Genomic DNA, 14509 nt, shown 5'->3' on the forward strand with positions numbered 1-14509 from the left:
AAGCAAATGTCCATATTCAGAGGGATAGGATGAGAGAATCATACCAAGTTAGAAATGGAAAGGTCTTTGTAGAATAGCGTATTTGAAAACTCTTGCCATGACTACGTAAAGTCAATAAACCCTAAAGATTGCTTATAAAACATATGTATGCTTAGCCTCAATTTTCTGGAACAAAGAATCCGTAGCTTCACTGGAATATTAAAGGGAATTCTGATGCAACTGAAGTTAAGAAACGTGAACTACAAAGAAGCTAAATGACTTGACCATCATAACACACAACATTAAAAAATTCCTTTAAACTGCCGTAATGTGTAAGAAGAGCTAATTCTCCCCTCCCCAGGCTATGGCAGTAGGTCTTTTCCTGTCACAAGGCTCATGTATCTTTAAATCATCCTATGCGTCACTGTCAGATTCATCATAATATTGCACCTCTTTGATGCTATTGTTCTCCAGCTAAAATTATCACTGTGTCATGAATGCATGCTAAATTGCTTATTCTGGCACAGAAAACTATCCACAGTTTGATTTCAAATTTATTTATCCACCTTATCTCTTAATATATGTATACAGTTTTCATTGTCTAAACTCAATTTTATGTTACTTATCATATGAATTATTTCTATTTTGAGGGGATTTTGTTCATGCTGTTTCCTCTAGATGGACTAACCTGCATTTGTGCTTTCCTCTGCCCTCTCTCTATGAGCTCCTCTGGCCCTCTGCACCCATACCGATGAACACACAAACACACACATGCGTACTCCCAGATACACTCACGTCCCATCAAAATACATTTTTAAAGGGCTAAATCAAATAAAGCTTTTCTTTATATGTTGAAGCATAAAATTATCTATCCCCACTTTGAACTCCTGTAGTTTCCAGTTTCTACTATCATAAGGTACATCTCACACAGTGTTTTTCTTCACGTAATATTTATGGTAAGCCCACTTTTTTGTACAGTGGTTAAAAACATGGATTTGGAAAGAGTTCTGTTATCAAATTCTTACTCCATCATTTATTGTCTTTATGACTTTGAGTATTAAATGGAAAATGTCTCTGCTTCTCATCTGTAAAACTGGCACAATAATAGTAGTGTTGTTTGAAGATTAAGTGAAAAAACATAGATGAACTCTTAGGACATTATTAACACTTAGTATGTGTTCAATGTTAAGTGAAATAGCTACCGAATACTTCATAAACATTGTAATAGCATATGTATGTAATATTTTTATGTAGTTTTTATTGTAATTTCTTGCTCATTGAATTAATTAATTAGACCTTTCACGTTCATATTCCAAACATAATTCTTACAGTCACAGATCAATATATATTTACTGTACATATTTATATAGTGTTTCAGAAAACATATAAATTAGAAAGTCTCTAAAATAAATAAAGAAGCACAAATCCCAATAAGAAATTATATATATTTTATAAGTAGAAAATTGTATTTGGCAAAAGCCCAAAGAGCTTCTCCAGTTTGATGTTCCACTAGCCAACATCCCAGAGATACATGGAGTAATTTTTGTAAGTAAAAAATGGTCAGGTAAAACAGTTATCCTGGAAGTATGGAGCTATTACATTGATAAGAAAGGTTTTTGAATTTCTACAAAGGACAATTTTGATAACTTTTCCCTCAATAAAATGGCTCTTTTGAAAGGAGTAATATTTATTAACAAGCTTAATATTAATAATAACTGATGAACTACAAGGTCCAATGAAAATTAAAGAGGAACAGGGATGTAAAAGCAAAGGGATTGTAACGTTATGCTCTTTGTCATTAAACTTTATTTTTTATCTTTTATAGTAAGAGTAAACTCGTATTTGAAGTGTATAACAAGTATCAATAATCTATTAATAGTGACACATACAACATAAAAAGTTAAAGATTATCATGTTTCTTAAAACTCACTTTAAAGCTAGGTTTAATATTTGAATTTTGTAGTCTGGCCTCTGCTGCCCAGTTGTGTTCATATCTGTGTCATATCCTTGAAGTATTAGCTCCGAGAGTCCAGGGCAATGCCCTTGCTATTCCTTGGATATAGTTTTTCTCTAGTGCCTCTTCTCCTCAGTCAACGGTCACTCATTTATTCATTCTTTCTTTCATTGAGCTTTAACTCAGTGAAAAGTTCTATCTTAGTATTTGGGAGAAATATAATGAATCAGATTTTTCCCTTGCCTCAAAAGTATTTAATAGGAAGAAAAGAAAAACGTGCATTATTGAATAGCAAGGTTGAAGGTAACACATGGCACAAAGAGATTATGAATAGATTTCTATACAAGTTCCAGGGAGAAAATATTTTTTCTTCTGGGGAAAATTAATGAACATTTAATGGACTGGTATTATGACTTAAGCTTTAAACAATGAGTAAAATTTTTGCCTGCATAGATTAGGGAAAAGTAATTTGAATGGAAGAAGGATGGCATATAAAAAAAATACAAGACATGTATTTGTTCATCTGTCCTGCCATTAAAAGTTACTTAGGGTAATCCCTCGCTAATAAAAATAAAAAACTAGTGATTTTACTATAATCTTTCCTTGTAGGTTTCATGAACTTTTTCTACCATGATTGTGGTCTGAGGACAAATTTTCTTTCCCTAGAGGGCCTCTAATTTTCAGTTCTACTCTTTGCTGCTAAGGGAATAGGATCTAGTGCTGTGTTGTCCAATAGAACTTCTGTGACAGTGGAAATGTTTGCATCTGTGCAATATTGTATTTGCAAGTCTCATGTGACTATTAAACACTTAAAATGTAGCTAGTGTGACTGAGGAATAGGATTTTTCATTTTAATTCATTTAAATTGCTGCATGTAGCTCATGGCTATTAGAACTGCACAGCATAGATCTAGAGTCACTTTTTTAAGAGAAGTAAATCCGGATGAATTTTATCCACAAGTGGATCTCCTTTTGGTAAAATACAGTATGTCACAGTATTTCCTATGAGATCCTATTATGTCCCTTCATTGCTGAAGCTAGTAGTTTTACCCAGTATTGTCATAGCTTGTGTACTATTGTTTATTAGGATATGCACAAAGGAAACTAATAAATTATATCTCCAGGAAGTTCTGAAGACTTCTCCTAGGAAGTAACTTTTGAATTTAGTCTTAAAGGAAAGGAAGTTCACCCTGGGATTGAGGACTGGTGAGCTGGGGATAGTTCAGGCAGAGATGAGAAAAATATGGTGTGACCAAGGAATACTTGATAATTCATTAAAACTGGCAAACAAAGTATCTTTGTAAAGAGCAGGAGAGGAGAAAGAGCAATTTGAAAAAATTTAATAATGTATGTTTTAAAATACTGTCCAAGTATTGGGTTTGATTAAGTTTATATAGTTTCCCACCCAAAATGGTTATTCTATAGCATATACATAGGATTTTCTTTTCATTTCATTTCTTTTTTACAAACATCATTTATGTTTTAATCATTAAATAAAACAACTAAAATTGCAGCTTTGTTCCCTAAATTTATTACTTGGAAAAGATTGAGATTTAGGAAATTTATTGCCATGATGTCACCACTGGTTTATAATTTATAAAACTTTGGATTAGACATTAGCACAGTTATTATTTCCTCTAATGTCTTACTTCACCACAGTCTAATAACATTCAGGAAATCCAGAAGACAAAGGGGAAAGAGTGGTCTTGAAAGCTAAAAACAGTTGCTGAAAACTGATGCAATCATGTAATAAAATATGGCACAATAACTTATATGATATGCTCACAGTATCTGCTAAAGCAATTAGAATCCATGCAGCTAGATTTCTGTTCATGTATTACTAAAAATGAAAAGTATTTCAGCCCAAGTAAGAATATAAGCTATGTGGTTTAATTGTATGCATTGGTCTTAAGATTTTTGGTCTTATTACTTGCATATGTGATCTGTTTAACACTCTTTAAAACAGAAAATCATTGAGTAGCAATTGGATTTCAAAAAGTCTTCCAAGTACAGCCAGACAGTTGTCTACATGATATGCTACATATGACAACATAGAATGTACAATTATATTAACACAGACTTTTTTTCCAAGGGATCAGTATTTTCACACATCTAATAAGTCTTGCGCACAAGGTAACAGAAACAGCAATATTGGTGTCTCTCAATCACATTAAGTTTATCAGACGTATTAAAAGGGTAATCCTTTTTAATTGAGAATTTTTATACATATTATATATATTGTTTAACATCTTCATTGGAGTATAATTCCTTTACAATGGTGTGTTAGTTTCTGTTGTATAACAAAGTGAATCAGCTATACATATACATATATCCCCATATCCCCTCCCTCTTGTGTCTCCCTCCCACCCTCCCTATCCCACCCCTCTAGGTGGTCACAAAGCTCCAAGCTGATCTCCCTGTGCTATGTGGCTGCTTCCCACTAGCTATCTATTTTCCATTTGGTAGTGTATATGTGTCCATGCCACTCTCTCTCTTCCTCCCAGCTTACCCTTCCCTCTCCCCATGTCCTCAAGTCCACTGTCTACGGCTGCGTCTTTATTCCTGTCCTCCCCCTAGGTGCTTCAGAACCTTTTTTTTTTTTTTTTTTTTTTTTAGATTTCATATATATGTGTTAGCATATGGTATTTGTTTTTCTCTTTCTGACTTACTTCACTCTGTATGACAGTCAGTAGGTCCATCCACCTCACTACAAATAACTCAGTTTTGTTTCTTTTTATGGCTGAGTAATACTCCATTGTATATATATTTGCCACATTTTCTTTATCCATTCATCTGTCGATGGACGCTTAGGTTGCTTTCTATACACATTATATCTAATGATTTTTTTTTGTTCAGAAAAGCTTTTGAACTGGACTGTGGTCTAGCTATAGAAATGAACAGTTTTCAGTGCATTTTGGGAGTCCAAAGTATTTACATATTTTTAAACATATGTCTTAATTTCTACTGATGAATATATAGGCAGGTATTTCCACTGTAGCATGAGAGATATTAATCAGTATAGGAAAGAATGATCTTATTTTGATAACTATAAACAATGAAAAAATAAATTAATGAATATTTTTGTGGGCATACTAAGTATTGTTTTATATACATTATTGCAGTAAATATTCCCAATCAACCCTATGAGATTTTCCTATCCTCCTTTTATAGATGACTGAGTTCCAGAAGGGTTTAGGGATTGCCTGAGGCCCAGATAATAAAAGGCACAGCCAGGTATAATATCCATTTCTGTCTGATTCCAACAGCCTTAGACTCCATTAGTATGTGTAACAGGTATGAATTTTACACTGCAAACATTTGTATGTAAGAAATATCTTTTAGTTCCCTATTCAGAAAGCAAATTAGATTTATTCCAGGCCCCATAGCACTAGGCTGGAAAGGAAATTCAATCTTTTACCCTTCAGTAGAATCCTATAAAAATATAGAATAATTACACTGTAGAAACCCAGAAATTTGGACAAGAGTTCCATTTAAAGGAAAAAAGGCAGAAAGGAAAAAGGAGGCCAGCTTTGAACACATTATCTGACACCATGACAAAGGATAGTTTTTCATCTTCTCTTAAACTGTAACTGACATGCTTAACCTCTCTTCCTATGAAGTTTAATCCTTTACCTTGTAAATCAAATGTTAAACATGAGGTTGCAAGTACTTCTCATATACCTTGGCATTGTCTTACTAACGTGGATACATGATTCCAGACATCAAGTGTCTCACACTTTGACAGATAGCTCCTCTATCTCTGTCAGTATTGTAAAATGTCTTATGAGGACAAGAAATTTATACTAATATTCATAACAGTATTTTCAGCCACACCACCACTTCTCCCTGATGCTTCCTCTAACCTGTGAGGACTAATCACATAGACAAATTTTAATATTTTCTATCATTGTGGAAGTAGAGAGTATATCATCTACTGAGCATATTTATTTTGGATTGTTTCCTAATTTTTACCTAAATATTTCTTAAGATTTCTTCTATGCTTCTTCTTAGTATATGGCAATAAATTTCATATTATAATTTTAATATTCAAGTGTCTATGACAAATGTGTTTTTGTAAATAAGTTTATAATTTGGTGACTTATGTAACTGTTTTTAAGTAATATTTCTTTCAAGTTCTGGTAGGAAAGTTTACAACAGTAGTAACGACTTGTGTTAAATTTTCATATTCTTGTTGTAGTAGTAATATGAGCAGTATTAATAGAATAAAAAGTGTCTGTTTTTTATTTTGCTGCCTTAAAAATACTTTATTTCAATTCTTTAATCCTCACAGTAAACATTTGAGTTTAAATATCCTTATCAACATTAACTTTTAGAAACCAAAGGCTCAGAGTTATTAATTGGCAACCAAAGAACCAGAGCTAATCATTGGCCCAACTGGGCCTGACTCTTGACTCACTACCCTTCCTACTACAACTTAGCACAATTCTGAGAAACCCCATAAATTTTTCACAGTGTAAATTTTAGAATTCAACTAAAGAACCATCATTGCTAAGGGATAGCTATTTACCAAGTACAGAATCAATGCAAGGAAAGAGGAGACTTGGTAATTCTTACTTACAGTAGTAAAAATGGAAAACATTTTTGGTTTGCTTTCTTTTTCACTCTTCTTCCCTAACCCAAATGAGTTTTAAGAGTCATAATTTGAAACTGCCATTAGCTCCATCAGAGATATTAAATGTTAACTAAAGTAACCTATATTGGCCATAAAATGAACACCATTGACTATCCTAAGAATATAGAAAATGCTTTTATGTGAATAGTAAAGAAATTGCCGAAAAAGGTATTTTATTTCAGTCTGTGGACAAGTTAATGTGCTACTGGAAAATGCATACATATTCTGACCTAATTAATTTCCAGAGCACTTGGTTCTGAAAAGAATGCTCAGAAATACCCCAGTTTACTCCACTGTCATATAGGAGCCTCACATTCTGAGGACAGTGTCTTAAGCATGAGTTAGTTTTCTCCTTATTAAGGTTTTTGTTGCAGTGCTTTCTGGCATACTTTCTACCATAGTCACATGTTCACTTAAGTTTCTGGGTGCTTGAGCCTCAACTGAGCAGACTTACCTGTGATAAAAATGTGTCACCTCTGTGCTTGTTGTCCTAAGGATGCTATCTCCAGGCACACCCATTCTAATAAACAGTTTGATATTTCCCACTTAGAGAAATTGATAAGGATAGTTTCAGGTACCTTCCACCTTCCAAGGTGAGTAATTTTAAAATGCTTGAGGAGCTTGTAAGCATCAAAGTTGTAGGAATGGCAGAGTGGAGGACGTGACTGCTATGACTGTTTCCTTCTGTAAAGTACATACAGAAAAGTGAGATAGCGTATCTTCTTGCAGACATCTAATGTAGTGAGTTGTTATTTTTTCTCTATGTGAAGGAAGTAAAGGAGTTATTTGTTTAAATTTAACATTCTTTCAAGAGCCATTAGGGTAGCTCTTAGCATACCTATGTGATAAAATGATCACTCATCATAGCATGCTTGTCCTTTAGAGTTCACTTACACACTATTACTTGCAACATGCTAAATGCTACTAAAAATCACCGAGCTAAATAGATATTTGTCTAGTAATAGCTAGGTTTTATCCCCATTAAGTTATTCTGTCATCTCTAAAGTTTACCAAATAATAATATACCTTGATAGTGCAGAAGAATACTCAACCTCTATCTGATTAACTGGCATGTTAAAAATACTTTTTATTATAAATAAATTGAATTCTTCTTTTTCTTTTCTACAGGACAACATTTTTAAGCTGGAAGACTCACATTTTGAAAATGGCCGTGGGAAGAGCCCATATGACCCTAAACTGCTGACGGCATCTCTTTTAATAGGTACTCAGTCAACAGTCAGCTAAACAGTGAATTTTCTACAGATAATAGCCAGATTGCATGTTCCTTGTTATATACCAAGATTTTTCATTATTAATCATAAAATATTTTAGGAGTATGTCAGTTGAGATATTTTCAAATATTTTGAAAATGAAGAAGAAACACTAAATGCTGATTTGATTATTGTACTATCTAGTCTATGATTCTTTTTAATCAGAATGGTTTAATAGTATCTTTAAGATTGGCTGCTCAGTCACTATACATCCCCCTAGACCTTTACAATTTTTGTTTTGTAAAAATATGGTTTTGATTTTGGTTTTTTGGGAAGAGGTGTTTCAAGGGGGAATTTTGACAGGTCAGAAGGAAAGAATGAGATTCACTCTAGGTTGTTAATTGCAGTCCCAAGATTTGTCACACTCTCAGCATTTGGTCAGCTTAATCAGCACAATCCAACTAAATGGTAGTACAATTGACAGAGACCCCTTATGTCACCGTGAGTTGACAAAGTCCCTCTGTATTCATCTTTGCTGACTTTAGGGCTTCTTCTTCTTCTTTTTTTAATCTAACAGAACATTTTATGTATTTCCTGTGCCCTTTTCTTTTTTTTTTTTTTTTTTTTTTTTTTTTTTTTTTTTTTTTTGTGGTACGCGGGCCTCTCACTGTTGTGGCCTCTCCCGTTGCGGAGCACAGGCTCCGGACGCGCAGGCTCAGCGGCCACGGCTCACGGGCCCAGCTGCTCCGCAGTATGTGGGATCTTCCCGGACCGGGGCACGAACCCGCGTCCCCTGCATCGGCAGGCGGATTCTCAACCACTGCGCCACCAGGGAAGCGCCCTGTGCCCTTTTCTTTAGCCATCTTCCTTTCTAGTTTTCTTCTTTTACTTCAAAATTGCAGATAGGTGGTGAATGCTTAGACATAGTTCAAAAGGATAGAAAGAGGAAGATAGAAGTAGGCAGAAGGAGAAAACTTTAGTTTGTTTCAAAAAATAGAGAATTCTTTCCACATTCTTTTAACCACTTCTGGCCTGGGATTAAATAATACACAAAAAGTGATATATCATTAAACAATTTTTCTTTTTCTTTTTTTGTTTTCTTGTTTTAACTTTTGAGTATGCCAACAACCTTTTGAGTATGTCAACAACCTACAGAAGATTCTGGGTCATTACCTTACTCCTGAATATATGTTTTTATATAATCATGTAGAAATTATGTAGCTTTTTGTTTTCTTTTTCCTTTTGTTTTCTTTTTTATAAAATATAGAAAGTAATTATTTGATAACACGAAAAAATAATAAGTGAAACTTTTCAGGTGTAAACATTCTAATAGAATTTTGAATAATACATCTAGATTTTTAAAAGGTAAATTTAGGCTATTATTTGACATATAATAATTTCATAAAGTTTAGCCTTTTTATTTAAAATAATAGTCTTTTTTCTTTTCAACAAAGTAAGACTCTAGTCATACTGACTACAGCATTAACTTGAAAATATATTTTTTCCAGTATTCTCTAGTGTTTATCACTGTTTCACTGATCCTTTTACTATTAAGAATAAAACCATTACAGCGTGAATTATCTCCTCTATTGCTTTGGAAATGTAGACAATTTCAGTCCATTTGATCCATTTATGGAGCACTTTAACAAAAGTTTAAGACCTGAAGGAATTCAGCAAATGTAACACACTTATAATTTTCCTATTCGCAGATAGCCTAGTGATTACGTGTGGATGACTTCCTTAAGTGCACACACAGAAATTTGAAAACTGTCTTAAACGAAGGGGAGGAGTCCTATCTTGTTTGAACCTGCAGGCTATACTTATTTAAATTACATACTGAACAAAAAAAGATAGATATTCCTCAAAAAAGCAGTATGTAAAAGTGTGCCTAGAGCAGCTTTATTTTGTGGTATGTTTCTCAGTAGGGATTTGCTTATTTATTTTAATATTCCACTGACAAAGAATGATGACAACTAAGTATTACATAGTTCATATGGCATGCAACCACACAATGTCCACAAAGAATATGAAACGCCACAGTTTGGGTTTTATATTAGAACTTCCTTGAAACAGTTGTATTGGTTTGTGAAAAGGAAAAGAGAATGAGGGAAGTTTCATGAGTCAAGGAGAGGATGTATGGCTAGAAAAGAATGGTAGGCATTTCAGAGAAACAGCTTTTAAATGAAAGCCCAGATCTCACCTAGCCAGTACTGTAAAGTAATTGAATAATTTTCAGAGATATTTAGTGCTTATTGACAGAGGAGATTATTAAAGCCGACTTAAGTTAATTTCTGGATCAGTTGAGTAGCAAGATACAGAAAAATGAGCAGGCCATACTAGACCTGGTAAAATCCCTCAACATATTTGCAACACCATTTTAATTCAAAAGCTGTGACTTCCTTTATTGAGGTTACTTGCTTCTTTATAACTATGCTATAATTCTGCTATGCCTCAGGAAAGAACATAATTTGACATTAGAATATGCTCTCACTTGGTATTAAAGGTAGTCCCCAAATTAATTAACTATAATTGAGAAAATTATTTGAACCTCTCTGAGCCTCAGTTTCTGTGTATGTAAAATGGCATGGCTATTCAAATTCCACTAGTTTGTTGTGAGAAATAAGACAATGTAATAGCATACTATATTTGGGTACGTACATATTTCTGGCATATATTTGGAAGTAGAAACTGAAAAAATAGAAACTGGTAATAGTGGTTGCCTGTAGGGAGGCTAGGAGAGAGATTTGGTAATATATAAATTTTACATTTTTAATTTTGTATCATTTACAACTACTCAAAAAATGTTAGTTTTAAAAGGACAGTATTAACAAAGCCACTATATTTATTGTTATAGAAAAGGTTGCTTAACAAATGTGAAAATGTAAAAGTATTCCCATACCCTTCCACTTTCAAGAAGTAGCTTTCATCCATGCCATGTCGGGGGTGTGTGTGTGTGTGTGTGTGTGTGTGTGTGTGTGTGTGTGTGTATGACATATTTTTTCCCTCTGTTTCTAATTACTCTGCTACGCTGTGAGCAGAATTTGCTTAAGGTGTTAACAGCATAATGGCTTGGTCTTTAGGTTTGTTTGATTTTTGCTCATATCCATGATGTACTTTACACCTGTGTTAGTAATGCTGTGATTTCATCAGGAAATATTTTTTTTTCACCTTCTGTTTCTTCTCACCACACCCTTTTTAGGAATTGTAATCCAATACATTAACTGATCTAAGCCACGTTTTTACTTCATTTTGAGCCGTGAACAGAAAGTACAGAGTACACATGAACTTTTGTTTTTAACACATGCTTCTCAGGTAACGCTGCCATGGTGGAAATGCAGTTTACACTAAACTTTTTGTTCATCTCAGTAACGAATGCTTTCCTTAGAGACAGTTAAGAAAGCTTACAGTTCAGAAAGAATGGCACTGTACTCAAATATGAAAGAGCAACTTGCATATTTGACAATTTCTAGCTTGTTAGTTACATCTGTCAGTACTAATTTATCTCAGTCTGATGTATTATTTTTGAGACATCAAACTGCCTATATGGTATTTTTGTAGAAAGACTTAGCAACTTTATTGGACAGAGTATCCACAACCACTATTTGATGTGTATAACAATTCCTTGAGTATATTATTCTACCATCAATTTAATAAAATTGGACAGATATACTTTCTTTCACTAGTAACTTAGTATATATGGGAAAGCCCAAAAGTATGTATCTTAGCCATAATGCAATATGAATCATTGTAAGCTAACATTTACCTATACTTAGGGTCATAAAATTGGAAAATTAACATGCATAATTTGATAACTTCATAAATGACCTCGAACATACAAAAGAAGTTTGGCAACTGGGCTTCTTTTAAAAAATAAAAAATATATTCTTTCTCCAAATATAAGTCAACTAAGGTATGTAAATTGCTTAAATGCAGATATATATATATTTTTTTAAATAAATTTATTTTATTTATTTATTTCTGGCTGCGTTGGGTCTTCGTTGCTGCGCGCGGGCTTTCTCTAGTCATGGCGAGTGAGGGCTATTCGTCGTTGCGGTGCGCGGGCTTCTTATTGCAGTGGCTTCTCTTGTTGTGGAGCACAGGCTCTAGGCATGCAGGCTTCAGTTGTTGTGGCACATGGGCTCAGTAGTTGTGTCTTACGGGCTCTAGAGTGCAGGCTCAGTAGTTGTGGCGCACGGGCTTAGTTGCTCCGTGGCATGTGGGATCTTCCCGGACCAGGGCTCGAACCTGTGTCCCCTGCATTGGCAGGGGGATTCTTAACCATTGTGCCACCAGGGAAGCCCTAAACTCAGAAATTGTCAGATCATTTCAGATAGCCAAAGAATGTAATAAGTCTTTAATACAGGGTAGAATACACAATTACATTAAATGAAGTATAGTCTGAGTTGATATTATATATCTGCTTAAAGAGAATGCAAGAGTAGGATATTCTACCACCTATACAGTTGAGCCAAATAAAAAATATGTCATACAATTTCTGGAGGAGTCATCCTTGATAAGAATCCTATAGACATCTGAGCAGAAAATCTGATCTAAGGCCTGGTGTAAAGGAACAGTGAATGATATTGAGCACTGACAATATGAGAATGTGCCCTCATGCCCACCTAATCATCTAGTGCCCTCCAGCTCATAGATATCATGTTGACTCTTGCTAAAAATAATATTTGAGTAGGAGGTAATTTCCTATGACTGGAGGCAACTGGTGCCTTAACTACAACCTTCCTTTGGTTTCTAAGTCAACTCTTTATAAATTCTGTCTTTAGTAATAAATTCAGTCACTAGCTCTTCTACTGATGAACTCTTCTAACTCTTCTACATTCTCTGAGTGACCTACTTAATCTGCTGTCAAAAGAGAAAGAAAATCAGTCTTTCTGCCTTTGCCTTCATTTATATTGTTTTTTGCCTTCCTCATGTGGGAATGGATCAAAAAAGAGTCATAAGTTATAAAACAGCTAAACAAATGAATATGAGAAACAAATAACTATCAATATCCAAATAATGTTTATTTGGTTACAGTTTTCATTATTCCAGCTCTATCTGGAATAGAGTTTACATATAATAGCAACCGTGATTATGAATTTTACTCACACTGAAAAAGCTAAATGAAAAAAACAATTAACTGATGATATTCTTTGCTCTTCCATTTCTGATTACACTTACTGTTAGGCATGGTCTGGCTACAGTCTGAAATGAAATTGCTCAGTTTTCACCTTTTGGTTGTTCTGTTTTCACCTTTCATGATTTTCATCACCTAACGTGGTTGAGGGGGCAATGAGGTTCAACTAGTAATTTAATACTTTTGATTTTTCAAAGTAAAGAGGATACAGGTCACCCTATGACAGACAGGTGTTCCAACATGAAAGTATTTGAAATTGACATGAACATTTTAGGCTGCTTTCGCAATACGTTTTTAACTAACATTCTCTCATTCACCTGAAGTTTAAAAATTCATCACTTCTATCAGTCAATTATTTGTAAAAAGATAAGGTGTCAACCTTAATAAAAATGTTACAGTGATTGAATATAGGTTAAAATTAAGTAGACCATATGCATTAAAATGTTTCAAAGTACCTTTGAAACTTATAGATAGCTTGTTCATAGTGTTTTTGTGCCTTTCGAAAAGGGTTATTTCTTTACCTTGTGGGCATATAGAACATTATTGTAGCATATTATGGTGAGAACAACTCAGATTTGAGCAACTTGATATTTAATTAAGTAAAGAAAAGACAAGATACTTTTGAATCCCAAAGATGCCATAATATGGCAATTTATGGTGTCATATGAGTACCATCCATTTAGCTAGGAATTTGTACTTAATACATTGTCAAACCATCACTTTTATTTGTCTTGATTCACAACAATTCAAAATAAGTGATCAATTTTTAAAAATTCAGTCTCTAAGATAAGGTGTCTTTCTATTAATATTTAAAGTTATAATTTGGCGTTTCTCAGTGATTCTGTCTATGTAGCCATTCTGCACTGCTTTGGAAGTTTTCCAAAGCCTGGTACCTTCAAACACATCAGAGAACCAGAGGAATTAATTTAGTTTGGACCACTGAAAATGTCTATTTTTGTTTCAAAGCCCTTTATTTGCAAGTGAGAATTGTGGGTGTGAATAAAGATATCACATAAAGGATCAGACTAATTAGACTTTCCCAAAGGTATTGATAACTGAAGATGCACAGAAAGTTTGTGATTGATACACAAGAAAGTCCTTTGGAAATTATAGTGGTATATAAATGTTTTAAGTTGTAATTTATGTATGCCTACTTTGTTTCCTGAGTATTTTTCGAGTCAATGAATTCAGAAACATTAGCGTATCCAAATAATCAACAAGATAATCGTAGGTTTTACTGTCATTATGGTAGATTATTTGGAGAAAATGTTATATTTATTGTTGTTTTGGTTTGCTGATAATTCACAGTAAGCAAGCAGGCAATAATGCATTTTCTGAATGGAATAATATGAGGCACTTTTTGTTTAAAGGAAAGAAAATGTAATTTTTACGAACTTCAGTTTATTGAACAGTGGTATGGTATATATTCAGTATAAGAGGCTTGGGTTAAACAGGCCTGGGTTTGAATTTTCACCTTGACTTGCCTAGTCATTAGCTGAGCAACCTTGGGTTTCTTGAGCTGTAAAATAGGGTTAACATTTACGTCATGGGGTTGTTGACAGAACTAAATGAGATAATTTGAAAGTGTCAAGCCAGCAC

General features: G+C 33.9%; 1 protein-coding gene across 1 annotated transcript in view; it reads left to right on the top strand.

The window, feature by feature from the left end:
* The window catches only part of SEMA3A (semaphorin 3A), a 237765-nt gene that overhangs the window by 121639 nt on the left and 101617 nt on the right, over positions 1–14509 (top strand). Inside the window, exon 5 of the mRNA XM_059074056.2 lies at positions 7694–7787. Within this exon, the coding sequence (XP_058930039.1) occupies positions 7694–7787 (94 nt within the window). The remainder of the gene's footprint in view (positions 1–7693; positions 7788–14509) is intronic.

Source organism: Kogia breviceps, chromosome 9, assembly GCF_026419965.1.
Source record: "Kogia breviceps isolate mKogBre1 chromosome 9, mKogBre1 haplotype 1, whole genome shotgun sequence".
Classification (NCBI taxonomy): domain Eukaryota; kingdom Metazoa; phylum Chordata; class Mammalia; order Artiodactyla; family Physeteridae; genus Kogia; species Kogia breviceps.